Source organism: Pseudochaenichthys georgianus, chromosome 8, assembly GCF_902827115.2.
Source record: "Pseudochaenichthys georgianus chromosome 8, fPseGeo1.2, whole genome shotgun sequence".
Classification (NCBI taxonomy): domain Eukaryota; kingdom Metazoa; phylum Chordata; class Actinopteri; order Perciformes; family Channichthyidae; genus Pseudochaenichthys; species Pseudochaenichthys georgianus.
In genome coordinates, this window is record NC_047510.2 from 31,765,530 (window position 1) to 31,793,241 (window position 27,712).

The 27,712-nt window shown below is 41.2% G+C and overlaps 2 protein-coding genes across 6 annotated transcripts; one reads left to right on the forward strand and one right to left on the reverse strand.

Moving 5' to 3' along the window:
- The first annotated feature begins 1,065 nt into the window (after positions 1 to 1,065).
- Positions 1,066 to 5,483, forward strand: LOC117451493 (galectin-2-like). Of its 3 annotated transcripts, none has more exons than XM_034089818.2 (5): positions 1,066 to 1,156; positions 2,035 to 2,100; positions 2,266 to 2,345; positions 4,629 to 4,800; positions 5,198 to 5,483. In XM_034089818.2, the coding sequence occupies exons 2-5, from the start codon at positions 2,098 to 2,100 to the stop codon at positions 5,342 to 5,344; spliced, it is 402 nt and encodes a 133-aa protein (XP_033945709.1). In that variant the 5' UTR covers positions 1,066 to 1,156; positions 2,035 to 2,097; the 3' UTR covers positions 5,345 to 5,483. The 3 variants fall into 3 exon arrangements, with proteins under 3 accessions (XP_033945709.1, XP_071060209.1, XP_071060210.1); XM_071204108.1 differs by lacking the exon at positions 1,066 to 1,156 and adding an exon at positions 1,169 to 1,273; XM_071204109.1 differs by lacking the exon at positions 1,066 to 1,156 and adding an exon at positions 1,315 to 1,338.
- An 877-nt stretch (positions 5,484 to 6,360) lies between these two features.
- Positions 6,361 to 26,999, reverse strand: cdc42ep1b (CDC42 effector protein (Rho GTPase binding) 1b). Of its 3 annotated transcripts, none has more exons than XM_034088506.2 (4): positions 26,841 to 26,998; positions 14,953 to 15,450; positions 12,719 to 13,240; positions 6,361 to 8,299 (listed from the first exon to the last, which is right to left on the reverse strand). In XM_034088506.2, exons 3-4 carry the CDS (start codon positions 13,170 to 13,172, stop codon positions 7,653 to 7,655), a joined length of 1,101 nt encoding a protein of 366 aa, XP_033944397.1. In that variant the 5' UTR covers positions 13,173 to 13,240; positions 14,953 to 15,450; positions 26,841 to 26,998; the 3' UTR covers positions 6,361 to 7,652. The 3 variants fall into 3 exon arrangements, with proteins under 3 accessions (XP_033944397.1, XP_033944398.1, XP_033944399.1); XM_034088507.2 differs by lacking the exon at positions 26,841 to 26,998 and adding an exon at positions 26,614 to 26,828; XM_034088508.2 differs by lacking the exon at positions 14,953 to 15,450 and having other exon boundaries at positions 26,841 to 26,999.
- Positions 27,000 to 27,712: the final 713 nt, after the last annotated feature.

Genomic DNA, 27,712 nt, shown 5'->3' on the forward strand with positions numbered 1-27,712 from the left:
CCTATAAAACCCATGCAAACATAGTATGAATTGATAGAAATAACTTGAAGTGTAATGCATGGGCGTCACTTTGTTAGAAAAAGTGGTAGGGACGATTTTCCAGATTCAACATCAGCATAGCAGAAGACAAAATATGTCCCTCTCCTGGATGCTGAACCTCAAGCACCTGCATGAAAAACCAAGGCATAGACCTCTGGACCACCGATGTGTTTGAAAAAACCCGCCTAACTATAGGTCTTGATTCTCTTCACCTGGTGCCCTTGGGTTTGTCCTACCCTGCCCAGCTGTGTCTTGTCCTCTGATTAGTTCTGCATGTATTTACGTTCTGGTTTTCTGTTGGTGGATGTGGTGGGATTCTTGAGTCAGATCTGTTTGTTGTTTTAGGTATTGAGCCTTTAAATAAAGGTATTTTCCATTCAAACCATTGTCTACTCTAGACTGTCCAGCAATTGGGTCCTACCTGCTCTGCTCATCCCTGACAAATTGTTGCGGTAATTTACATATACGTTACTTTTATTCTTCTACAGGAAATGTATTTTACTGCACCATGATATGATGTATGCAGTGACCGAGGTATTTGATTTGTTTAAATCATATCTTTATGCTGCATGATGTATGGTAGATAATTTACAAAATCTAAAATCAGTGTATGAAGTTTAATAGATTTGTTTTTGTAAAGCAGTATTGATTCTGTTGAAGTAATAAAGCCTCATCTGCTGAACAGCAGGGATTTGTTATTGTTCTGATTAAAATAATACTTTTACAATATGGTATTTTATTCTGTTTTCTCTGGCCTTCAAGAAAAGATAAGTGGAGTTACACCAGTTCATTTACTAACAATGTACAGAGGTTTATCACAAGCGTAACAACTGAAATGGTCACAAAAAACATGTTCTGCATGGATAAATATACATGTAACATAAATGTTTATTCTAAAGACTCTTTTGTGAGCCATGATGGGGATTAGGTGATCGGCACGTGAGCAATTGGGGTACTCGAGCTAGCACTTTTTTTAACCGTAATCTTCACTCTTTCGTTGGGGCAGACATTAGAATCGAGAGTTTACCGCCATCTCGTGGTCAAAAGGTGGAACTGCTAAATATAAAATGAATAAAGCCAGCGGCATTACAAACATGACAGATCGCTAACACTTCCGGTGAGTACTTTCGAAAAATTGGGTGGTCGAGAACTGAAGCATTTCGAGACAATTATCGGTCCATATTCCCCTAATGTCCCAGTGCCAGTCTTAAATGGAAACTACAACGGACACATTGTGAGACATTTGACGATAGAGGCAGCTTAATAGCGCACTTCAGGACTGGGCTAACAATAATATTGGTACTGACTGCTGCTCCTGAAATTGTTTGGTAGCATTGTTAGCTCTATAAACTGTTATTTCCGTTAGCCACCTAACTCGTGTCAGTGGATAGAGGTTTTTGATATAAATCTATTAAGTGGCAGGACGTGTAAGTTAACCTCTTTAGTTTGTTTGCCGTTACATTACCTTTTATTTTGTAATTAACCAGAAGTGGTTTCTATAGAGTGACGAGCTTGAAGGATTTTAAGTCTTGCAGTTCTAATGTTTGATAACCACGTGTACCAAGCAGAAAGGTTTAGGAATAAAGGGTATAGAAATCATTAAAAACATACAAATGTATTCAAACAAAATACACGTAAACTGCCCAAACTGTCAATATGTGCTTTAAAAAATGTAAACATGCAGATTATCATAGCAGACTGTTTGATTAAAGTAGAGTGTATTGCAGTAGGTGGTGCTTGTGCTCCAATGTAATCTATAATGCATTGCAGACCCTCCTCAATGGAAACAATGGCTCCCAATCTTGATATATTTTTCAAAGTTCTTGACAGAGTAGTTTTTATAAACACATCACAGTATCACAGGGGCAGCTGCTACTCAAAATCCTCTCTGTGATTAATCTCATTTTCAATATTATTTAGTCCAACAGCAGTGCTTCACATTATAAATTAAGAGACACTTCACAGTCTTCTTACTACTTACATTTTGTCTTCCAGTGAAAGTGCAGAAAGACCATCTTCCATCAGCTGCAGGAGTGTTCACTAACACCCACTATCACCATGGTAAGGTCATCTGCTTTGTTTAGTCTTTAACTGTACTGCCTTATGAACAGAGCATGTGTTTGCAGCCTGTAATTGGTTGAATGCAACTCTAATACTATTATGACAAACAGCCTTCTGTAATTTTCCCAATAAATTGTTTAAAACTTTAATTTCTGTGTTTCTCAGCTACTTGAAATGAAGCACCTGAGTCTGACGGACGGAGACAGGCTGAAAGTGAAGGGGATCATTCAGCGTGATGCCGAGAGGTAAGCAAACCAAACACACAAAACATATTTAGTACAACCTTTTAAACTAAATATGATAATATGGTCATCTGCATTAACAAATGCATTCTGGAAACAAAATACTTTTAAAACTTGAATAAGTTGTTTTGTTGCAACTTAGTAGAGAATGAAGGGTGAACAATAAATGCACACAATATTTGTTTAGTAATCCTCTTAAGGATCTTAAATTCTTGCAAGTAGGCTCATCCTACAAGTCAGCGCCCTAGACTGAGTGACATAGGACATTTTAAAGGGGTACTGGAAAACAACAATAAATTGTACGGATGTTGTTTTTATCACCTTCTTATGAGTGTGGAAAAAAAATACTTTTGTAAGTACGTTTTTTTTCTTCCTGTTAACTTCAGGTCAGTTTTGTTATTTCCCTAAAACCCTCATCTTGCAGTGTTATAAAACATTTCATACTATACTAAAACATCTGTTTATTATTACAATACTTCTTACTGGTGACTGATGTTGCGCTCTCTGATCATTCCTGTGTTTTCTTTGAGAGCTCTATTTCTGTTCACAAAAATGTTCAAAAAGAGGTAACCACAAAGCGATATTTAACTGAAAATACTAGGGAAATGTTTACTCAGAATTTTTCTTCCACACTTACCCCTGCTAACATCGCAGTAAATGAGCTAGTAGATCATTTTAATTAAAAAATTAAAATGTTATAGATGCCATTGCTCCAACTAGGGTAAAGGAAGTGACTGGGAAGAAAATGCTGAACGCAGGTGGCGAAAAACAAATCTCCTGGTGCACTTTGAAATCTATAAAGAGAGACTTGGCCTTTAAACACAGACAGTGGCAGAACTTCAGTGTTGGTTGTATTAGATCTCAGTGCTGCGTTTGACACTGTTGACCACAGCATATTACTAGACCGACTGGAAAACCGAGTGGGACTTTCATCAACAGTTCTAAATTGGTTTGAATCCTACTTAAAGGACAGAAACAACTTTTATTTCTATAGGTAAATACAAATCTGAGTTGACAAATATGACATGTGGGGTTCCTCAAGGCTCCATCTTGGGGCCTCTTCTCTTTAACGTCTACATGCTACCACTGGCTCAGATAATGAAGAACAACAAAATAAGTTACCATAGCTATGCGGATGACACATACATTTACATAACCATTTCACCAGGAGACTATGATCCAATTAAAACACTGAGTAAGTGCATTGAACAAATCAATGACTGGATGTGTCAGAACTTTCTCCAACTAAACAAAGATAAAACTGAGGTAATGGTTTTTGGAGCCAAGGCAGAACGTATAAAAGTTAGCGCTGAGCTTCAGTCTGCAATGTTCAAACCAACAGATAGAGCCAGAAATCTAGGTGTAGTCATGGACTCTGACCTGAGTTTCAACAGTCATATTAAAACAGTTACTAAATCAGCCTACTATCACCGAAAGAACATATCTAGGATTAAAAGACTAATGTCACAGCAGGATTTGGAAAAACTTGTCCATGCTTTTATCTTCAGTAGACTGGACTACTGCAATGGTGTCTTCACAGGTCTCACTAAAAAAATCTATTGGGAAGCTGCAGCTGATTCAGAACGCCGCTGCTCGAGTCCTCACTAACACTAAGAAAGTGGATCACATCACTCCTGTTCTGAAGTCTTCACACTGGCTTCCTGTGTGTCGAAGAATAGATTTCAAAATACTGCTGCTGGTTTATAAAGCACTGAATGGTTTAGGCCCAAAATAGATTTTTGACCTCCTGCTAAATTATGAACCATCCAGATCTCTCAGGTCTTCAGGGACTGGTCAGCTTTCTGTCCCCAGAGTCAGAACTAAACATGGAGAAGCAGCGTTCAGTTATTATGCTCCAAACATCTGGAACAAACTCTCAGAAACCTGCAGGTCCGCTGCAACTCTGACTACTTTTAAATCCAGGCTGAAGACTTTTCTTTTTATCGCTGCTTTTAATTGAAACTGAGCCGTTGTGTTCATCAGTAAAGTGGAACTTTTGTGTGAACTATTCATATCTTAAACTGCACTGTAACTTTTTATTCATGTACTTTTTCTTAAAATATATTTTCTTTTGAATGACTGTTTTTAAATGCCTTTGTCTGAATGTCTTTCATTTTTGTAAAGCACCTTGAATTGCCTTGTGTTGAAAGGTGTTATATAAATAAACTTGCCTTGCCTTTTAATCTTTAAGGTTACATTTCCACACCTTTTTTAAACCACATTTCTATTAAAGTATTGTGATTATATAATATGAAACCTCTGTTTTATAATCTCTGATCCATCCAGTTTCAAGATCGAGCTGGGCTGTGGTACGGACGACATCGCGCTGCACTTTAATCCCCGTTATGATGACGACGCTGATGGTTCCGTTATTGTTTGCAACTCAAAGTCTGGTGGGTCTTGGGGCGATGAGGTCCGGGACACACACAACCCTCCACACCGGGGAGGAGAGGTCAAGGTGAGGAACTCTGAGGTTCATATCAGTATGTAGTGTCTCTACTACACGTCTCATGCTTTAATGTTCAAAAAGCTCTTTATTTTTCTCATGCTGCAGCACTTCTTTTCACCCTCTGTCTGAAACCAGAGCCCAGTCTGCTCCGATTGGTTATCTGGCCGACTCTGTTGTGATTGGTCAACCGCTTAGAGATGTCCCGCCCCTTAGCCTATCATGTACAATGTGTTGGAGCACTAGCCAATAGATAAAAGCCAGAGTTACATCGTGACATTAATGAGTCCAATGGAGTCGTTTCTCTTGAAGTGCATTTCCTAAACCAGATTACATCAACCATTTCAGGTTTTTTAGGAGCGTTGTTAGATTTTCTCAGATTCCTTTCTTATAGTCTTTTCTATTTCAGCTGGAGTTGACGCTGGCTGGAGACGTGTTTGAGGTGGAGCTTCCTGACGGACAGCAGCTGCAGTTTCCAAACCGTGAGAACGTGGACGTCATCAACTACGTCCGAATCGCAGGAGACTTCAAACTGACTTCCTTCAAGATCTGCTAAAAGACACATAAAGATGAGACTTTGAGACAGTTATTGTAAGAAATATTGTTAAGGGGTGTAGATCTTCAATGTGAATTTGAAATATATCTTTATTGGAAAATGTCCCGTTGTGCACAAGAAAATAAAATGTTTAAAGGTCCCATGTCATGCTTTTCTGGTTATTACCCGTCCCCTTGTGTGTTATGTAGCTTTCTGCATGTAAACGGTCTGCAGTCACAAACCCTCAAAGTAAAACTCTAACACAGAAAAGACCTGTCTGTGCTGCCCCAGAACGCCTCGTTGGAGATTTCTCTTTTTCCATTCTTTACTTCTTGGGTATAGTGACGTATTTCGGGTATAGTGACGCAACGTAACTGCTCCGCAGATTGGTCCAAATTGACCAATCCGCGGACTTCCTCACACACTCGGCGGGACAGACACATACTTTACATGCTGTATTTTTGTATGCTGTATGAGAAACCAATGTGAGTTTGTAAAATTGCACAATATAAATGTATTCTAGTAGACCTCAACAATGGAATTATGATCAGTAGAAATGGCCAGGACATGGGACCTTTGAATTCAAAGGATCTTTTGTTTTTTGTCTGAATCGTTGAAGCTTAATTCTGGGTTTGGAAACACTAAGATGACTCAGTCCATTGATGAGCAGCAAATGAGGCAACAAATCAACACTGACATTACTTTACTCCATAGTAGGAATTGTTTGAAATTACTCTAACTGTAAATTAACACCCCTTTAATTACTTTAAAGTAATGCATGAGCATATATCTGCAGCTACTGTAGTAGGTGTTTTGTTGCAATCATAACATAGATAATTTACACAATCTAAAATGAGTGTATGAAATCTAATGGATTTGTTTTTGTAAAGCAGTATTGATTCTGTTGAGGAAATGAAGCCTCGTCTGCAGAACAGCAGAGATGTTTTATTGTTCAGATTAAAATAATACATTTACAGTATACAGTATTTACAGTAGTTTTATTTGTATATATTCTCTGGCCTTCAAGAAAAGATAAGTGGAGTTACACCAGTTCATTTATTAACAATGTACAGAGGTTTATCACAAGCGTTACAAACTTTGTTCATCACATTTTATGTTCAGCTTCAGACTGATGAGTCTTAATATCTTATTTATGTAAAATACATTGTTTTGTAGTGATGACTTATATACAGTTATGAAAAAGTATCAAAATCAGAGTTTTCCAGTGGTTTTAATCAACTCTTACAAGAATAATTAATACAGGTTGAACAAACTTCACTCACTTTCAAATGTTTGTTACAGATACAACAAAAAAAGATGTTATTAACGGGGCCCTATTATGCTAATTTGTAGTATTGTGTGTCTCTACTGTGACATGTCTCCATGCTTAAATGTTCAGAAAGTTCTTCATTTTTCTCATACTGCCTGTGCTGCAGCACCTATCTTCACCCTCTGAGTGCGTTTTACTTCTCTTATTTTTCATTTCCTCGCTCCTCGGTCTCGGTATCACCGGAAGTTGATTTGTCTGCGTCATCTTGAGTAGCGTCCCAGTGGCCTTATTTGTGCCCAAGGATCGAGGAGCGATAACGGAGGAGCGATAATCGAGGAGCGACCAGACCATCCTTCGGAGAAATCCTCAGACACTCGCCCCGCCCCCTTATTGTGTATCGCTCACTGATTGGACGATGCAGCGCATGCACCGATCTGGCTGCTGTCAGACGATCAGCTGTGCGGCGTCCCATTGCTCTTAAAACTCATTTCCCTGCTTCTCGTGGTTTCCTTGCGTCTCTCCTTGCTTCCCTGGTGGGAGGGACTAGTCGCAGGGAAACGACACAAGTGAGGGACGCAAAGAATCCATTTAACCGAAGTGAGATGCACCCTCCGTCTGAAACCAGAGCCCAGTCTGCTCTGATTGGTTAGCTGGCCGGCTCTGTTGTGATTGGTCAACCACTTAGAGATGTCCCGCCCCTTAGCCTATCACGTGCAATGTGTTGGAGAGCTAGCCAATAGAAGCACAAGTGTTACTTAGTGATGCCACTTTGTTACGAAAATAACAAAGGAGTCCAAGAGAGAGGAAAGGGAAAACCCCAAAAAGCATAATAGGGCCTCTTTAATGATAATGAGAAGTATGATGCAAAAATGATCAATCCCTCCGATATCGTGAATCTTATAGCAATTACAATGTCAGTCAAAAACATCGTAAATGGTTATTTTTTACAAATGGTGTTAATATGTTGTGAAAGCTCCAATATCCACCACACAGTATTGTATTAAAATCAAGGTATTAGATCAGAAATATCGTGATATCGCCCATCCTAAGTTTGAACATCTAAACTTTGATCTCTTCCTCCTCTTTAGAAGACGAATCATTTGGTGTTATGCGTCCTTGGGAGAAGGCCGGACCGGCGGTGTTGTTGTTGTTGTTGTTGCTGTTGTTGCTCCTCATTGTTCCCTTGGTCAAGGATCCTCCACCGTAGTGACGAGACAAAACATCCGCCGCCTTCTGAAACCTCTCCGCCTCCATCGCAGGCTCCACTCTCTGAGGAGACCTGGCACAAACATCTGGAGTCCTCACTGACCTCCTCTCCTCCTCTTCCTCTCTCCATTTGCTACTGGAGCGGCTCCTGCTGCTCATGTTCCTGCTGAAGGAGCTCATGGAGGGGTTTGGGGAAGTCACCTCGGGGCTTTGCACAGGTGTTAAAGAGCCTTCGTCCTCGTCCTCTTCTTCTTCTTCTTTTTCCTCGTCTGCTTCCTGGCTGTAATTGGACATCTGGAAGCAGCTGGGGTTGTCGATCCAGCTCAGGACCTCAGACATTAGAGAGGGGCCGAGGTCCACGGTGAAGGAGGCGAGGGAGTCAGATCGAGTCAGGGTGAAGCCTCCTCCGTCGGGGAGAGAGCCTCGTCGGGCGTCTCCGTCCTGAAACTGTCTGTCGAGGCGAGAGAGGCGAGGCAAGGTGACGAAACCAGACTGAAGACCTAGAAACAGACAGAAGAAAAGACACTGAAGTCACTGCAATGATCTGAGAAATGTGACACAACATAAGGAACACATCCAAGGGAAAATAAGGGACTGACAGGATTGAGACACAGCCTTAAACTGTGCAAATGTTTCAGAGTCAAAATTCACAAACATGATAACATAAAATATAAAATACATATAGGATACTATACGATGATATTTTGTCTTTTTTTCCCTCCGACAAACATTTAACGGTGGGGTATGTCTTTTTGGAGAAACCAGCTCGAGTGCACTAGAATTAGAAAATACACAACCGGGGGAAATCTGCCACTTCCTCACAGAGCCCCTCCTCCAACACACACATGGCCAATGAGGGCACGAGATAAATTTGTGCACAGATGGCAGGCTGACAGGCAGGTAGGCCATCCAGTTATTTTAGATGATTGGTCGTGCTTTTGACAGTACCACGGCTTCCACAGATGACATTTTTTTATGGATTTTTTGTCAAAGCACTTCAGATATTCATTGCTATCGGGATGTTAAGAGCATTCCATGGAATATAACAAAAAGTGTATCTCGAGCCGGTTTCTCAAACTTACCTACCCCACCTTTAAATATTGATTTTTCTCCAATATATCCAACTTATTGGTAAAGCTCTACTCCAAGTTTTAACCTCCATCCAGAAACCTATAAACTCTCAACAAAACGACCACAAGGACAGAATTAGAAGCCAATACTTTCATCTTTATTAATCTTGTTCTCATTTGTTTAAATGTACTTACCTACCCCACCTTTAAGAGAAGAAACAAGGAAACCGACATTACAATCACTTTAGACAATATATGTTGGAGACCCTTTAACATGACCAAAGCACTCAAAATAAAGCTTCTCTGGTCCAAACCCATAAGCACTAAAATGGGTTTTATTCTGAAAAGACAGCTTTTTTCAAACCAACATGGCTCAGTTCTGAACTGATTTGACACAAGAGGATTTGCTACCATTATTTGTCATTGTAATGCTTGCTCAAACAGATACTGAAGTGTAATCCTTCTCTGGATTTCATAAACAATATAACGTTTTTACCCAAGACTTGTGTTAGAAAGAAACTGACCAAGAGGAAACAATATGACTAAAGCTGAGCTACTGGCAATTACATGATTGAACCACATGGTGGCAGTATCTAACATCCCAGTAACTCGGCTGAAACTCCTCAAACTGCTGAGTTTCAGTAAAAGTTACAGCTGTCTGTGACTGACAGCAGAAACCAGGAGGAGACATGGGAGTGGTATGATGACAGTGAGAGAAGAGCGGGGAATTACTAGTGTTTCATGATGGGAGTCAAAGAATACCTTTCTGATTCTGATTCTGATAAGGGATGGGAGTCCTGCAAAGACCCTTAAGCAACACATTGAAACGTTTTTTTTTTTTTTTTTAAGCGTATTTCTCAACATTTCAATATTATTCTTAAAATGTTTGACTTTTTCCTGCTGAAGCTTTTACCTCTTAAGGTCCTTTGTAGGATACATTGCAAAGAACACGACAGGCTGCTGCGAAGAACAAGACAGGCTGCTGCACCCCCGCTGTCGGAGAGATACCGCAGGTCTTTCCTTCCTGCAGCGGTCAGACTATACAACCAGCACAGCCCCTATTAGAACCCCCCACACACACACACACACACACACACACACACACACACACACACACACACACGCACGCACACACACGCACACACGCACGCACGCACGCACGCACGCACGCACACACACTACAACACCCCTCGCTGTTAAATACCAACCAATATGTGCAATATATATATACCGTTAAAACTGTGCTATATATACACCTGGCTGCTAAATCCTAAGAACTGTTACAGGATCTATATCTTAATCTTTTACAAAAGAGTTGGGCTTTTTCTCTTGTTCACACCGACACCCAATTTTTGCATTTATTTTCAAGACTAGCATCTGGGAAGCAATGAAAAGTCAACATATGTGACAGACTAATTTATCAAACAACAACAAAATATATCAAAAGACGGATGAAGATAATGAGGTAATGGCAAACTGATAAACCCACTGATAATAGAAAGCTCCCATCATGCTTCACTTCTCTGACATCAGTCATTTTGGGGCGAATTCCTCATGAGCTGGCTGGGTGAGGGATCTGGAGACGGAGCGGGGATTTCCACTCTGCACCCTGCTGCACGATGCACTCTGATTGGTTAGCAGATATAATGACCGGTGTGTTTATGCTAAGCAATGACACACACACTGATGGCAGGAAAAAGCCCATTAAGTGTCTTTATTTCTCTCAAACCAGCTGTGTGTGTTTGTGTTTGGAGACCTGATTGTGTACAGGTGTTACCATGGTGAATGTGGATGAGTCAGAAGAAGCCCGCATGTTTGCCGGTCGTCCTGGAGGAGTGTGTGTGTGTGTGTGTGTGTGTGTGTGTGTGTGTGTGTGTGTGTGTGTGTGTGTGTGTGTGTGTGTGTGTGTGTGTGTGTGTGTGTGTGTGTGTGTGTGTGTGTGTGTGTGTGTGTGTGTGTGTGTGTGTGTGTGTGTGTGTGTGTGTGTGTGTGTGTTCCCTGACTTGTATTTATAGTCCTGTTTTCTTCGCTGCAGTGAATAGTGAGAGCTGTAATGATATATCATACTGTAACACACCACCAGTTTGGGTTTTTCCCTCATTCAGGGTGAGTAATGCGTTGCATGGTCTACCGCTATGACTTCTTATTTTGCCGCTAAGTTTACTGTAACATAAAGATAAATCAACCAAAATAAATATATATTCTTCAAACTAAATGCCTCTTCCTGTGTCTTGACATTTCACCTCACAAACAAATGCTGCCACATGTTAAAGGGATGTGGTGTACGGTGGCCGACAGGTGCAGACGCGTAACAAACATAGAATGTATAGGTTACAATGGCCCAAAACATTACGAGAAACGCGCTGCAGTTTAAAAAACGATGCAACAGAAATGTGTCAGAAAAAGTGCTGCAAAAAAAAGAAGCTCAAAACTTTCGGGGCTCAATAAATTGGCCCACTGTGTCTGTTGGCACATTTAGTCTGTTTCATAATATTGTAAGAATTGTGTCAGTATATTTCAAATGACTAGGTTAGCTACGTTAGCTAGCTAGCTTACAGCAGATCTGCAATAATGCCGGAAGGAATCATGCGATCACATTGTTACAAAAAAGCATTGAAGGTACGTTTTCAGTGACAAAAGGAGAATCTATAATAATACCACTTGTGCCGGTGTTGCAGCAAAGACTGTGCTGTAACTTGAGACAGCCAGCGATAACAGGAATGTGTTTTGTTTTGAATAATGTCATTTAATAAAACATCAACATATCAAAAAAGTTTTCCAAGAGTTACTTTACTCAAGTCCAAATGAATGTGTGATTTGACCTGTTACCCGTGGTTGAAGCAACAGGTCCAGCTGAAAACTAAATTAACTTATATATTATATTCTTTCTTTGGCCAAACCTCTTCAACAGGTTTAGCTTAACATCAGCTGTATGCTCAGCAAGTACCTGTTCGTATTGTGAGTATACCTTTTTCAGTTACCTGGCATGTAGCCCTCACTGCTGTTCGATGCTAATAGGATATTAAGGCTGCACGATATTGGAAAAAACTGACATTGCGATTCCCCCCCCCCGCGATATATATTGCGATATGAAAACATACAGGAATTGAAGAAAAGACCGTTTTTTCCCCCGCAAACCATCCTTTCTTGAACTTTAATGCTATACGATTGGTATTTTTTTAACTATATTTAACCGGATGAAGGATTTTAGTCACGGATGTCTGGATCTTAAGTATCAGGGCAACAAGCTGAGCTAGCTCGGTTAGCATGCGCCGAACTGCCCTGGAGAAACACATGAAACTATATTCAGTGTTTTTACCTTTAATCACCGGGTCCGTTGGCTTTGGAGATTTGATTGGTGGTTTGCTGTCACTCACTCAAGTACCCCTGACATGAGAACCCGCGCAAATCTTCCTTTTGAAGCAAGCAGCAAAATAATTGTAACATGACGTGTTTGAGTTAATTTGCCTTAATATCACAAGTCCTAAAAAAATAAAATTAATATTATTATTTTTTTAAATCGTCAGGTCCTGCCATGTGAATAATCGCGCATGCGCATATCGCGGTTATCGTCACGACACGATATATCGTGCAGCCCTATAGGATATGTAAACACACACACACGCACACACACACACACACACACACACACACACACACACACACACACACACACACACACACACATTCATGCCCTTTTGTCTACCATGATTATACTTGTGATCCCCCTTCACTTTTCTGAGAGCCATACTTTTTTTCAGCTTGATTTAAATGAAGGTGATTTTGCTGCTCAGATGCTCAACACAAACCCCCCACCCATGAAGGCAGTGATTAACCTCATTATCTCACCATATGTGCTGCAGAGGGAGTCGTCCGTGGAGCTGACGGAGCTGGGGAACTGCACCCTCTGGTGGCAGCCGTTAGAGGAGTCCATGTTGAGCTGGGGCAGCGAGATGGCGTTCTTGATGATGGGCGAAACATCTGGTGGTGGCGACAAATCACGGGAGCTTCCTCGAGGTCGCACAACTGAGTTTTTCCTCACGTGCCGAAAAGTGCGCGTGAAAAACCCAGAAGACTTGGAGCTGGTGGAGGAGTCGGGACTTTCTGGCTCACGTGGGCCTCCGTAGTTGCTGAGGAAGGAAGTGTCGCCGAACACTTCTCCTCCGCGTCCAACGTGCATCGTGTGTCTGAAGTCGCCCATCGGCGGGCTGATCATATCCACGCAGAGTTCACTTTTGAAGCGACGTTTCCCCTGAGAGCCGGACACGAGGCCCTTAATCCCTGGCAGTTTTCCCAGACTCATGGTGGCAGAAAGTTGCGTAATGTCCCTTTTAATTTGAATCCGAGCTCATGTCAGTCGTCCCGGGTCCACTGTAAAAACCAAAGAGAGAACATTGTTAAAAAGCAGGGACAGTGAGAGGAACATAAATATGTGGTTGCTAAATCGGGAGAGAATGTGTTTATAATCCATTCTCCACACGGCCAGAGCCAGGCATTCATCCTCTGTCTGCCCCCGGTTTCTCTTTTTGATCTGCACTGAATGATGCCAGTATGCATGCAGAGTCAGTCAAGTCTCCTTCTACAGCTCCCCTCTCTCATTCCGTCTCTTTCTCCAAACGCTCAGCTTGCGTCTTTTACGCAACAGCAGCTTTCAGTTATGACAAAGTAACAAAGAAGGAGAATTGATAAAGCCATACTTGGTTTCCTTTGGTTACTTAAGTGTATGCTGTTAGAGAGTTTGGGCTATCTCGACTTTTGTTAAGATTGGTTTCTGGGAAGGACTGTTACTTTTGTACGTTGCAATAATTAAAGGGGCCAGCTAATTCTCAGCTTCATATCAGTATGTAGTGTCTCTACTGGGACATGTCTCCAAGCTTTAATGTTCAAAAAGCTCTTTATTTTTCTCATACTGCCTGTGCTGCAGCACCTCTTTTCACCCTCTGTCTGAAAGCAGAGCCCAGTCTGCTCTGATTGGTTAGCTGGCAGGCTTTATTGTGATTGGTCAACAGCTTAGAGATGTCCCGCCCCTTACCCTATCACGTACAATGTGTTGGAGCGCTAGCCAAAAGAAAGTGTTACATAGTGATGTCACTATGCTCAGGAAGTAAACAAAATAATCCAATGGATGCGTTTCAGGCAGGGGGGGAGAGTGTGGGAGAAAACTCAGTTTGGAAGGAACTTTGGGATTTTAGTCTTTGCAGACCATTTACATGCACAAAAAAACCTATACAGTGTAACACACTACAGGAAAGGAAACACCCCAAAAGCCATAATAGGGCTTCTTTGAGTTAAAAAAATAAATTGTTACATGTAAAAGTAGATTTAAAAAGTACAATATTGTCTTCCAAAACGTAGAAGTATCAAGTGGCATAAAAGGAAAGTCCAGTAGCAACTGCAAACAAACTAAACTATACAACTACACAAAAGTAATTGTGTGTATTGTCTTGAAAGATAGTATCATATATTTCAAGATGGAGAACATCTTGTTTACTTGCAACACTAATTGGATCATCTCCCCAGAAAGCATTGCAAGTCTGGTGGGATTGGACCAGCAGACTACTGCCACTCAAAATCACAGAGGGATGGGGTACTGGGGTAAACTAGCTCCAATGACGGCGACGTGATAGCATTTATTTTAACCAAAGACAGTGTGTGCATGGCAACACGATCAAATACAGTTTGCTCATCTCAGCCCAATCACTGCCACCTGTACCGGTGAGATCACGCATACACCCTGTTGCACCAATACGCCATGCCGAGGTCAACATAATGACAAACAACAAATAACAACACATTATAATCCTGCCCCGCTTCTTTGTGCAACATGCGCACATTTCTACCATCGGATTCTCCTATTTACTATTATTTAAGTTTCAGGTTGGAGGATTAGTAAATGGGTTTACGTCTGAGGTGTCAGCTCTCCTTACTCACGCATCCCAGACACACGCACTGTTCTCAAACTGGGAATAAACCAAATGGATCAAATGGAAATAAAATGTTTAATTTCACGAACACAGAGCTTTTACAATCATGCACTTTTAAATAAAAAGCTGAGATTCAAAGCAGCTGAATCTTTATCTTACTTGCAGCGCGTCCTTTCAGATGTGTCCTCAATAGATCTTCTTGTGTGTCTCATCAGATTCTGGACTTGTCTTCCTCCAAAGTCTTGATCTTGGGGTCCACTGACATGCACCGTCTCCCCCTAAAGAGGTTTATCCATGTGTGGCTCCACACTGTCCACGGGACATCCTGTCACCGGGCCCCTCTGCTTTGTCCTCCGTCCTTTAGTCCCTCCACACCCGAGAACCCAGGGCTTTGAGAGGCAATCCGAGCCAAGGAAAAAACAGGTTACGCTTTCTGGAGAAAAAAGGGCAATAATGTAAAGTGCCGTAATCCAGGGACTGTTTTGTCTGCGCCACGCTCGTAGAAGAAAATCCAGGATTGTCCATGCACTGGATTAGCTGCTAATCCCTTATGTCTTCCCTCCCTCTCTGACTCCCTCACTTGCTTCTTCAATCCACTTAATTCCCCGGTGGGTTTCCAGGTAGGGGGGCTTCGGTGTTTTCATTCAGTGCAGCCAGCTAGAAGAAGAGACAGACAGAAAGAAAGGGAGAGAGATGTGAGTTACACACTGCTCCAAACCCTGAAAGCAGGAGCGTTCAGGCGCACGTAAAAGTGTTGGGGAACTAAGAGTTTGGATTGATGGATGCTGGGAATCTCTTTCCCTCTTGCTTTCTCTTTCCGAGAAATTGGTTAGCTTGAGAAATAAAACCTGAGTACAACGGGAACTTTGAAGAGTCTTTTGTGTACATACTTTGTCTGACTCAAATGATTGATCACTCATTTCAGTACTAACACTTTGCATTATTCCCTTCCTGACAGCCCTATCTTCAGAGCTGCTGGATCGGGAACCAATTAAAAAGCTGACTGTTTTTACTGTAGAGTCCTTCGATGCAGTCAACATTCATTTCCTTATAATAAATTGAAACACTTTTCTATTGCCATTTACATTTACTTTTCTTTCGAGCACATATTATACACATTGGCTGTTTTTCTCATCTGGTTTGGAAATGCTGGTTCAACAAAAGAAATGTAAGGCCAATATACAGTCTTCATCTTGGATGGAGAAATAATGGCATATTTGTTGCCTTTTTAAAGACAAAAAAATTAATTATGAAAAAGAATCGAGACAATGTGGTCATAGAATGTCATAATACAAATCTAAAATTATAATTTGATATTAGAAAAATGTGAAATAAGCATTGCACTGAGCTGCTGAGAGATCTAACTCAGATTATTGAACAACAGAAATCCAATCCAATAAAGGCCTGTCTGTTTTTTTCCGTCTACAATCAAATTATTTCTGTTTACTAAATAAATGACTCCGAGGCAAAGCCAGCACTGGTAAACTGGGAACATGTGACCTCTCCAGACATGTTGGATTAATGTCGTAGGAAGGTGAGGCTGCCACTCTTACTGGGCACTGATTACCTTCCCTAAATCTTTAACTAATCCCACTTTTTTTAACAGGGCAAATGTTCAAGGGTGGCCTTCAACAATAGCGTCCACTGTCTGTAAGCTCCCATAAGGAAGGAGGGGAAATTAAAGTGAGGGTGTGGCTAATCAACATGAATTTAGGAAAGGTGGATTTTGCCTGACAACTTCTGATCCTTTCGCTCGGTTACATTGAAGGGAGTGATTAGTGTGGGGCACGAAGAGGTGAGAGGCAGATTAGCAAGAGACGCAAACATGCACTGTCCAGGGTTCATACACTTTTTCACCAATGATTTTCAATGACTTCTCCATGACCTTTACCTAATTTTCCATGACCAAAAAAACGACTCTTTCTCAGCGGTACCACTGAAAATGGTTTATTTGAACATGGAACAGGAAAATAAGGCCTGCATCTGAAACATGTGGTGCCTATCTAAAACAAATTGGCTTACTAGCTTCTACACGCTAAAGCAACTCAAATCTCTCACCAGCAAAATGCCATTTTACATTTCATTACTATACAATACCGTCTTTATTATCATTATAGTATTACTATTTCGGCGATTAGATAAAATATCAATTATATTTGATGCAACTTTAGTTACATTTCCATGACTTTTCCAAAACTTTGGGAAAAATGTTGTTTTCCAAAACTTTTCCAGGGCCTGGAATTAGCTTTTTGAATTTCCATGACTTTTCCAGGTTTTTAATGACCGTAAGAACCCTGACTGTCAGATCATCCAAACACCAAGCTTTGAAACAATCCCATCGGAAAGATTAATCCAGTGATGGATTAATATATATATAATATAACTAGAAGTCCTTCATCTGTCCTTATGCTGCTGCTGTTCAGCTTTCTCGTGTTAAATGCCCAGCTTTTCATTGGGTGAATGCCAATTTCTTTTACTCTCATATCAGCCTTTTATACGGTTTCCTTCATGGTTTTGTGAGCAATAAACGCAGCTCAACTCAAATTAAGTGTACAAAGCAGCACAGGAATGTAATTTGGGAAGTTCATTGAGAGAAATTAGTGCGATTTAGACACCACTTAGAGGCTGCCAAACGTGTTATTTAGACGTTAATTGTACCTGCAGACATCCATAAACAAACCCTTTCTGCGTGACATGCCTGCAGACCGACCAAAGGGGGGTTAAGAAGTAAAATGGGAACAGATTGCAACGAGGAGAGCCGACCTGACGCCGTCTAGTATGGCCATCAAATAAAAAGGATCTAAGGACGCTGATGAGAAACACATTTCACCTCCTGGTTTTATGTGTGCTTTTCTCCCTGTCGTCTATTTTCAGCTCTTCCTTCAATAAATCCTCCTGTTTTGTTTAGGTCCCTTCTTTTCCCTATTTCACACACACACACACACACACACACACACACACACACACACACACACACACACACACACACACACACACACACACACACACACACACCCACACACACACACACACACACACACACACACACACACACACACACACACACACACACACACACACACACACACACACACACACACACACACACACACACACACACACACACACACACACACACACACACACTCTCTGTCACTCAAGCTTGGTGCGAGCAGATTTAGTGTGTAAGTGAAACATCTGGAGCCACAGAGCCACACATCGCAGAGCTGGGTTCGGACGACATTTGAGGCAGCATTCATTCACAATTGCTCGGAGAAAGATTTGTTTGTTCGCTTGAACATGGTCTCAGTTCCTTACCAAACTACATGTACTCAAGTAATGTACTTAAAGGGGCCCTATATATGCTTTTTCTCTTTCCTGTAATGTGTTATATTGTCTTTGTGCATGTAAATGGTCCTCCTCTGCCTAAACGCCTCAAATGGACTCCTTTGTTTACTTCAGGAACATAGTGACATCACTAAGTAAAATCAAATCAAATCAAGTTTTATTTATATAGCACATTTATAAACGATTTTTGGTCGAGCCAAAGTGCTGTACATATAATAAAATAGCACAGATAACACTTATGCTTCTATTGGCTATTGCTCCAACACATTGTACGTGATAGTCTAAGGGGCGGGACATCTCTAAGCGGTTGACCAATCACAACAGAGCCGTCCAGCTAACCAATCAGAGCGGACTGGGCTCTGGTTTCAGACATAGGGTGAAAGGAAGTGCTGCAGCACAGGCAGTATGAGAAAAATAAAGAGCTGTTTGAACATTAAAGCTTGGAGACACTACATACTGATATACACCTGAACATCAGCAGGAGAGGACTCTTTAAAGTAGAGACACTACATACTGATATACACCTGAACATCAGCAGGAGAGGACTCTTTAAAGTAGAGACACTACATACTGATATACACCTGAACATCAGCAGGAGAGGACTCTTTAAAGTAGAGACACTACATACTGATATACACCTGAACATCAGCAGGAGAGGACTCTTTAAAGTAGAGACACTACACACTGATATACACCTGAACATCAGCAGGAGAGGACTCTTTAAAGTAGAGACACTACATACTGATATACACCTGAACATCAGCAGGAGAGGACTCTTTAAAGTAGAGACACTACATACTAATATACACCTGAACATCAGCAGGAGAGGACTCTTTAAAGTAGAGACACTACATACTGATGTACACCTGAACATCAGCAGGAGAGGACTCTTTAAAGTAGAGACACTACATACTGATATACACCTGAACATCAGCTGGAGAGGACTCTTTAAAGTAGAGACACTACATACTGATATACACCTGAACATCAGCAGGAGAGGACTCTTTAAAGTAGAGACACTACATACTGATATACACCTGAACATCAGCTGGAGAGGACTCTTTAAAGTAGAGACACTACATACTGATATACACCTGAACATCAGCAGGAGAGGACTCTTTAAAGTAGAGACACTACATACTAATATACACCTGAACATCAAGTTAAAGATCTGAATACTACTTCCACCACCTTCTGCCTGCATATTCAGGACAGCTAAATGCTTTTGTCATATGAAGCCCCACAAGAATAAAATAGCAATGTGTCTTTTGCTTGACTTCATACATGGAGGTCATCCTGCTATATTCATGGTGACTTTACTGTATTTCATATGGACACTGACAAGGACAGCAAAACACATTCAGCTACAATTACATGGAGTCACATTGTTGCACAAGCTTCTGCACACACACACACACACACACACACACACACACACACACACACACACACACACACACACACACACACACACACACACACACACACACACACACACACACACACACACACACACACACACACACACACACACACACACACACACACACACACACACACACACACACACACACACACACACACACACACACACACACACACACACACACACACACACACTGGGTCAGCTCTGAGGTTCTTCCTCTGCTGGACCGGAGGACCTTTCTCAGAACGGAAGCAGCTCACGTGGTTGAGGTCAGAACAGCCTGACCATTACACTGGCTCCAGAACGGCATTCACTCAGGATTGACTGCTGCGACGTGGCAACACACACCATCCTGCTCGCGTGTCTTCGCACTGCATACATTTAAATGCCTTACTCTGTATGTTATCTGGCTGCAATCACAGCTAACTGTCAAGAGATGTGAATGTAACGATATCTGATTGGGAAGTGTTATATCTGACTGATATTTGTTTGTTTATTGATCTGATTAAGATTAGAGCACACAGGTTACTTTACGGGGATACCGGGCCCAGGCTAAGTGTGTTTAGGCCGCCCTGACATTCACCTGTCACTCAAAGAGACACACAATCAAGAAGATACTGAAAATGACTGCAAAGAAACATAAAACCACCGCCAAGAGACCACACAAAGACTCAACATGGCCGTGAATAGGGGCAAAACAACCACGAAGACACATAAATGGACTACAAAGAAACACAAAATGAACTGCAAATACACATAAATAGACCGCACAAAGATTTACAACGGCTATGAAAAAGGGACAAAACAACCACAAAGATACTCAAAATGCTTTCTTTGATGCTTTTAATGTGTTTTTTAAAGAACTTTGAATTGACTTGTTCAAATGTGCTATATAGATAAACTTTCTTATCTCTTCATGACAGGAAAAAACCACACATTTTTGCATATTGCTATGACATGCGCTTGTTGTGTGACAGTATCAGGATGTGATATGTGTGATAAGTTATAAATGATACAGTGTGACTCACATGTGAACTTCCTCTCACACTTTCCTTAATGCACAACCGAGTCAACAAAATAACTGATGAAAGAAATGTTTGAGATAAGACTGCCCTCTGCAACTGGTTCAATGACTCCTTGTACAGCACACAGAAATCATTACAGCACCACACAACACCAGGCTGGGCTCTGGACATTATTAAAGGAATGGTCCACTCATTAGATAATTAATCAAAACTTCAGTATTTAGTGAAACGTTATGTTTAAACCATACCCTGAAGAAATCAGCGATATTCCCCGGTAAATAATGATTTTGTAGCTCTATTTTTTATCAAGACCTGTATATTCCGTCTGGCCGCCGCCATGTTTGCCATTTTCAGTAGTCACGTGATGGTCGTGACGTCATCCATGCGTTCACTTTGTCAACACACGGAAATATGGTGGAGTATTTCAGTTCGGACTCGTCAGCAGAGGAACACGTTTTGACCAATGTGAAGTGATTGGATGGGGGAATTCAGCCATACATATCAGTATGACAATACGACACCCTCTGTTCTTAGTCCCTCACATCGTACAAGGAAAAACTTCAGAAGAAAACCCACAGTTTAAAGGGAACATGGGAGAAACCTCAGGGAGAGCAACAGAGGAGGGATCCCGTCTCCCAGGACGGACAGACGTGCAATAGATGCCGTGTGTAACTTGAAAAGATAATACATTTGCAACATAGGTAGTCCAAATGTTTGGAAATGCATGTGTGTATAATAGGAAGATGATATAAGATACTATATGTATGCATGTAGTACCACCCTTGCTAGCGATTCCCTCTCTAGTTTAGCATACTCAGCTTCGTTGTCCCTGGCCATAGAATCACGATTTTATGGGGCCGGAAAAACTGGGGGGAAATACACACTAGCCGGTACTACGCTATATGGAAAGGCCACCAAAAACTGTCCTGGCCTGGACGTTAAAACGGGGCTAGCCGCTGCAATGGAAATGCGCTATAACATACCTTATTCTTACTCCGAGCACTACTTCTGCTCCTCCGTCGCTTCACACTTGCAGAGGGCGATTTCTCTACTGGCCGAACTGGTGTCCTGGTCGGTGATGACACCAGAAAGACCGATGGTACTGCATCTCCATTGAGTAATGGTTGTTCTTTAAATCCCATGTTATGTTTAATCATACTCTCAGAGTAGTCGTCCGGAAATGTGAAATGTTCGCTGCATACATGAGCCTGTAAATCTCTCGGTTCGGGCCCCACTGCCTCCGAATGTACTTCTTATGCTTACCTTTTGGCAACAGATGGAACCGAGCATTCCGTGGATTGTTCCTATCCGAATTATGGCAATATTTCGCGATACAGTGAGGCATATTTGAATAGAGAAACTACAGTAAATAACATGGAGATCAACGTGTCTTCGAAAACCAAACGCATGGATTACGTCACGTCCGGGAAATGGCGGCGCCCACGGTGTTGATGTTATTTCGGTATATAATCAGTTTAAAATCACTGATAATGTCATCGGATTAAAAAAAAAAAAAGAGAGACTGGCAGAGACTGGTCTGTTTTATCGGATGATAATTTTTTAAAAATGAGTGTCATGAGCATACCATTCCTTTAACTATGTTTTGTGTGTTCAAAAGGGAAATGAGGCCAAGCGACAGTGAAGTGCAAACATGCTCACTTCAAAAGCCGTGCTGAACAAAAGGCATAAGAACTGTTGCCTCTCCAAACGTCCACCTAGCAAATATAAACAGAGAGGCACGGTTACAGTTTCCATTAAAGTCTTGTTTAGAAAGTCTGTGATGTGCTGCAGGGTCCATGCCCTTATACTTCCATATTCTCTCTCACGAGCACTCATTATGATGTGTGCTCCTTCTCAGGTCCGATGTTCAAGTGTATATCAGTATGTAGTGTCTCTACTTTAAAGAGTCCTCTCCTGCTGATGTTCAGGTGTATATCAGTATGTAGTGTCTCTACTTTAAAGAGTCCTCTCCCGCTGATGTTCAGGTGTATATCAGTATGTAGTGTCTCTAATTTAAAGAGTCCTCTCCTGCTGATGTTCAGCTGTATATCAGTATGTAGTGTCTCTACTTTAAAGAGTCCTCTCCTGCTGATGTTCAGGTGTTTATCAGTATGTAGTGTCTCTACTTTAAAGAGTCCTCTCCTGCTGATGTTCAGGTGTATATCAGTATGTAGTGTCTCTACTTTAAAGAGTCCTCTCCTGCTGATGGTCAGGTGTATATCAGTATGTAGTGTCTCTACTTTAAAGAGTCCTCTCCTGCTGATGTTCAGGTGTATATCAGTATGTAGTGTCTCTACTTTAAAGAGTCCTCTCCTGCTGATGTTCAGGTGTATATCAGCATGTAGTGTCTCTACTTTAAAGAGTTCTCTCCTGCTGATGTTCAAGTGTATATCAGTATGTAGTGTCTCTACTTTAAAGAGTCCTCTCCTGCTGATGTTCAGGTGTATATCAGTATGTAGTGTCTCTACTTTAAAGAGTCCTCTCCCGCTGATGGTCAGGTGTATATCAGTATGTAGTGTCTCTACTTTAAAGAGTCCTCTCCCGCTGATGTTCAGGTGTATATCAGTATGTAGTGTCTCTACTTTGAAGAGTCCTCTCCCGCTGATGTTCAGGTGTATATCAGTATGTAGTGTCTCTACTTTAAAGAGTCCTCTCCCGCTGATGGTCAGGTGTATATCAGTATGTAGTGTCTCTATTTTAAAGAGTCCTCTCCTGCTGATGTTCAGCTGTATATCAGTATGTAGTGTCTCTACTTTAAAGAGTCCTCTCCTGCTGATGTTCAGGTGTATATCAGTATGTAGTGTCTCTACTTTAAAGAGTCCTCTCCTGCTGATGTTCAGGTGTATATCAGTATGTAGTGTTTCTACTTTAAAGAGTCCTCTCCTGCTGATGTTCAGGTGTATATCAGTATGTAGTGTCTCTACTTTAAAGAGTCCTCTCCTGCTGATGGTCAGGTGTATATCAGTATGTAGTGTCTCTACTTTAAAGAGTCCTCTCCTGCTGATGTTCAGGTGTATATCAGTATGTAGTGTCTCTACTTTAAAGAGTCCTCTCCTGCTGATGTTCAGCTGTATATCAGTATGTAGTGTCTCTACTTTAAAGAGTCCTCTCCTGCTGATGTTCAGGTGTTTATCAGTATGTAGTGTCTCTACTTTAAAGAGTCCTCTCCTGCTGATGTTCAGGTGTATATCAGTATGTAGTGTCTCTACTTTAAAGAGTCCTCTCCTGCTGATGGTCAGGTGTATATCAGTATGTAGTGTCTCTACTTTAAAGAGTCCTCTCCTGCTGATGTTCAGGTGTATATCAGTATGTAGTGTCTCTACTTTAAAGAGTCCTCTCCTGCTGATGTTCAGGTGTATATCAGCATGTAGTGTCTCTACTTTAAAGAGTTCTCTCCTGCTGATGTTCAGGTGTATATCAGTATGTAGTGTCTCTACTTTAAAGAGTCCTCTCCTGCTGATGTTCAGGTGTATATCAGTATGTAGTGTCTCTACTTTAAAGAGTCCTCTCCTGCTGATGGTCAGGTGTATATCAGTATGTAGTGTCTCTACTTTAAAGAGTCCTCTCCCGCTGATGTTCAGGTGTATATCAGTATGTAGTGTCTCTACTTTAAAGAGTCCTCTCCTGCTGATGTTCAGGTGTATATCAGTATCTAGTGTCTCTACTTTAAAGAGTCCTCTCCTGCTGATGTTCAGCTGTATATCAGTATGTAGTGTCTCTACTTTAAAGAGTCCTCTCCTGCTGATGTTCAGGTGTTTATCAGTATGTAGTGTCTCTACTTTAAAGAGTCCTCTCCTGCTGATGTTCAGGTGTTTATCAGTATGTAGTGTCTCTACTTTAAAGAGTCCTCTCCTGCTGATGTTCAGCTGTATATCAGTATGTAGTGTCTCTACTTTAAAGAGTCCTCTCCTGCTGATGTTCAGGTGTATATCAGTATGTAGTGTCTCTACTTTAAAGAGTCCTCTCCTGCTGATGTTCAGGTGTATATCAGTATGTAGTGTCTCTACTTTAAAGAGTCCTCTCCTGCTGATGTTCAGGTGTTTATCAGTATGTAGTGTCTCTACTTTAAAGAGTCCTCTCCTGCTGATGGTCAGGTGTATATCAGTATGTAGTGTCTCTACTTTAAAGAGTCCTCTCCTGCTGATGTTCAGGTGTATATCAGTATGTAGTGTCTCTACTTTAAAGAGTCCTCTCCTGCTGATGTTCAGGTGTATATCAGTGTGTAGTGTCTCTACTTTAAAGAGTCCTCTCCTGCTGATGTTCAGGTGTATATCAGTGTGTAGTGTCTCTACTTTAAAGAGTCCTCTCCTGCTGATGTTCAGGTGTATAACAGTATGTTGTGTCTCTACTTTAAAGAGTCCTCTCCTGCTGATGTTCAGGTGTATATCAGTATGTAGTGTCTCTACTTTAAAGAGTCCTCTCCTGCTGATGTTCAGGTGTATATCAGTATGTAGTGTCTCTACTTTAAAGAGTCCTCTCCTGCTGATGTTCAGGTGTATATCAGTATGTAGTGTCTCTACTTTAAAGAGTCCTCTCCTGCTGATGTTCAGGTGTATATCAGTATGTAGTGTCTCTACTTTAAAGAGTCCTCTCCTGCTGATGTTCAGGTGTATATCATATGTAGTGTCTCTACTTTAAAGAGTCCTCTCCTGCTGATGGTCAGGTGTATATCAGTATGTAGTTTCTCTACTTTAAAGAGTCCTCTCCTGCTGATGTTCAGGTGTATATCAGTATGTAGTGTCTCTACATGTCTCCAAGCTTTAATGTTCAAAAAGCTCTTTATTTCTCTCATACTGCCTGTGCTGCAGCACCTCTTTTCACCCTCTGTCTGAAACCAGAGCCCAGTCTGCTCTGATTGGTTAGCTGGCTGGCTCTGTTGTGATTGGTCAACCTGCTCAGAGATCTCCTGCACCTTAGCCTATCACGTACAATGTGTTGGAGTGCTAGCCAATAGAAGTGTGGATGTCACAGTGATGTCATTATGTTCCTGAAGTAAACAAAGGAGTCCATTGGAGGCCCTTCAGACGGAGAGTCCAGATGTTTGGACAGATAAAGGATATTCTCTCTAAGCATGCTAACCCCCCAAAATCGTTTCTGATATTAGATCTAGCACAACCCCCTCGCACAGTTGTTCTGTGAGCACAGTGACCAATTGATTTGGATTGTTTCCACCTAACGTCTCACAACATCTCTCAGTAGCTGCAGCTCGTGTTATTGTACAGTAACATATGGCTTATAATACAGCACGATAGTTCATATTCAAATTGCACATTCTATTTAAAACGTGACCTTAAAACACCAACAGCCAACAGGAAGTAACTCTGCAGAAGAGGACGTAACATAAAGTGACATGATGCAAGCACTCATATATCATAGCTGTAAATATTTATGTGTGCATTGAATGCAATTTGGAAAAGTTGTCAGGCAGTTGTTTTTTATATCTGGTAAGGATTCAGATAATAAAGTTATTAAAGTACTGAAGAATAATGAATACGATTTTCTTTCCTTGAGAGCTGACACAGCTGTTTTTTGAGGCTGATAATGCAGCTCATTAGTATTCAGACACGTTTTTCAAGACAAGATGTTGAAAGTATTCTATAGAGTTCCGCATTAAGATTTATACACATTTTTAACATGTTACTAAGTAGAAATGTTCAATTTGCAGAATGCCCCATTTTACAAGATATTATTGTATTATAATCTATAATTTGATAGATTAAAGCTCGTTAATGTGACATTATAATCAGAAACATAAATATAAATAATAATAATATATCTTCTACGTTGATAATCTTTTAAAGAATCACAAAATTACTCAATTTATAAAGTACATTTGGTAGTTGGTTGGAGTTAAAAATATCAATTGCACTTTGAATTGTTCAACGTAATGCGTAACATTATTTACTTCAGTACCACACCGTTGTACTGAATGCAGTCACTTTAACCCCTGGGGATTTTATAACGGTGATAAAGTCCTGAGTAAATTGCACATTTAAATGTCCAACACAAAGATACACTCACCATTTAACCAAGAGACTGCACCGCGATGTCAACACGTGGGCATTCAGAAGTTGTTTCCATAGGAGATGAAGCGTCAATTAGCGCGTAGACAGCCAATAGACTGGATTAGTGTTGACTGTGTAGTAATCAACTCTAAACTACTCTTGGTGCCGATTGCACTTAAGCTATTTCCAGTACACGGCACGCAGCCTGCATCAAACAAAGTGAGTGTTTCGGAGTAGCCCTACCTTTAAATGAAGTAGTCCCAGTAGTCCCCTCGCTAAAACACAACTCCCCTCCTCTGCTCTCTGTCATCCTCCTCGGTCTGCGGTCCGCACCGTGTGTTTCCGCTCGGACATGAACTCTGCAGCGCAGTATGCAGAGACTCTGACAAGTGGTGGAGGGAGGGAGATGGAGAGGAGGAAGAGGAAGAGGAGGAGGGGGGAGGATGGACTCCAGTGCGTTGGATCTTAAACTACAAGTCGTCTCTTCAAAAAGGTATTCAAGTGTAACTCTCTGGGGGGTGGTTACAGCTCATGATCTTCACAAAGCATATTGTAGGTCATGGTAAATGTTAAGTGCTTTAACTATAACTCAGCATTCACACATTCACACCCATGCCATACAAGCAGGGCCGGCCCTTGGCATAGGCAGTACAGGCGAATGCTAAGGGTGCCTCAATCAATGGGGGGCGCCGAAAAAAACCAATATATTTTTTATTTCATAACAACACAATTTCCCGATTTTGGATCAACAAAGTACATCTTATTATCTAGAACTACGCCTATATTGCGTACAGCGCCCATAAACTATGATGCACCCCCCCCCCCAAAAAATCAAGTTGAACGGCCCCATCCTCAGTAAAAAACAGAGGTTTATGTGAAATAGTTCTTTTTTTAAATAATGGTTTTAGTTTGCAATTAGAGGTTTTAATTTTGTATTTGTGTTAATTTAAAATAAATGCACTGCAGCGGTCGGTAAATGCTGCAGAAACACATTAATAAACAATGAACCACGGCACTCTGGAGAAAAGCATAAGGTTGGAGAAGTCGTTATTCAATTTATTCTGGCTTCGTGTGATTAAAAGCAACACGATCATCGACCCGACGCAGTTGTTGTT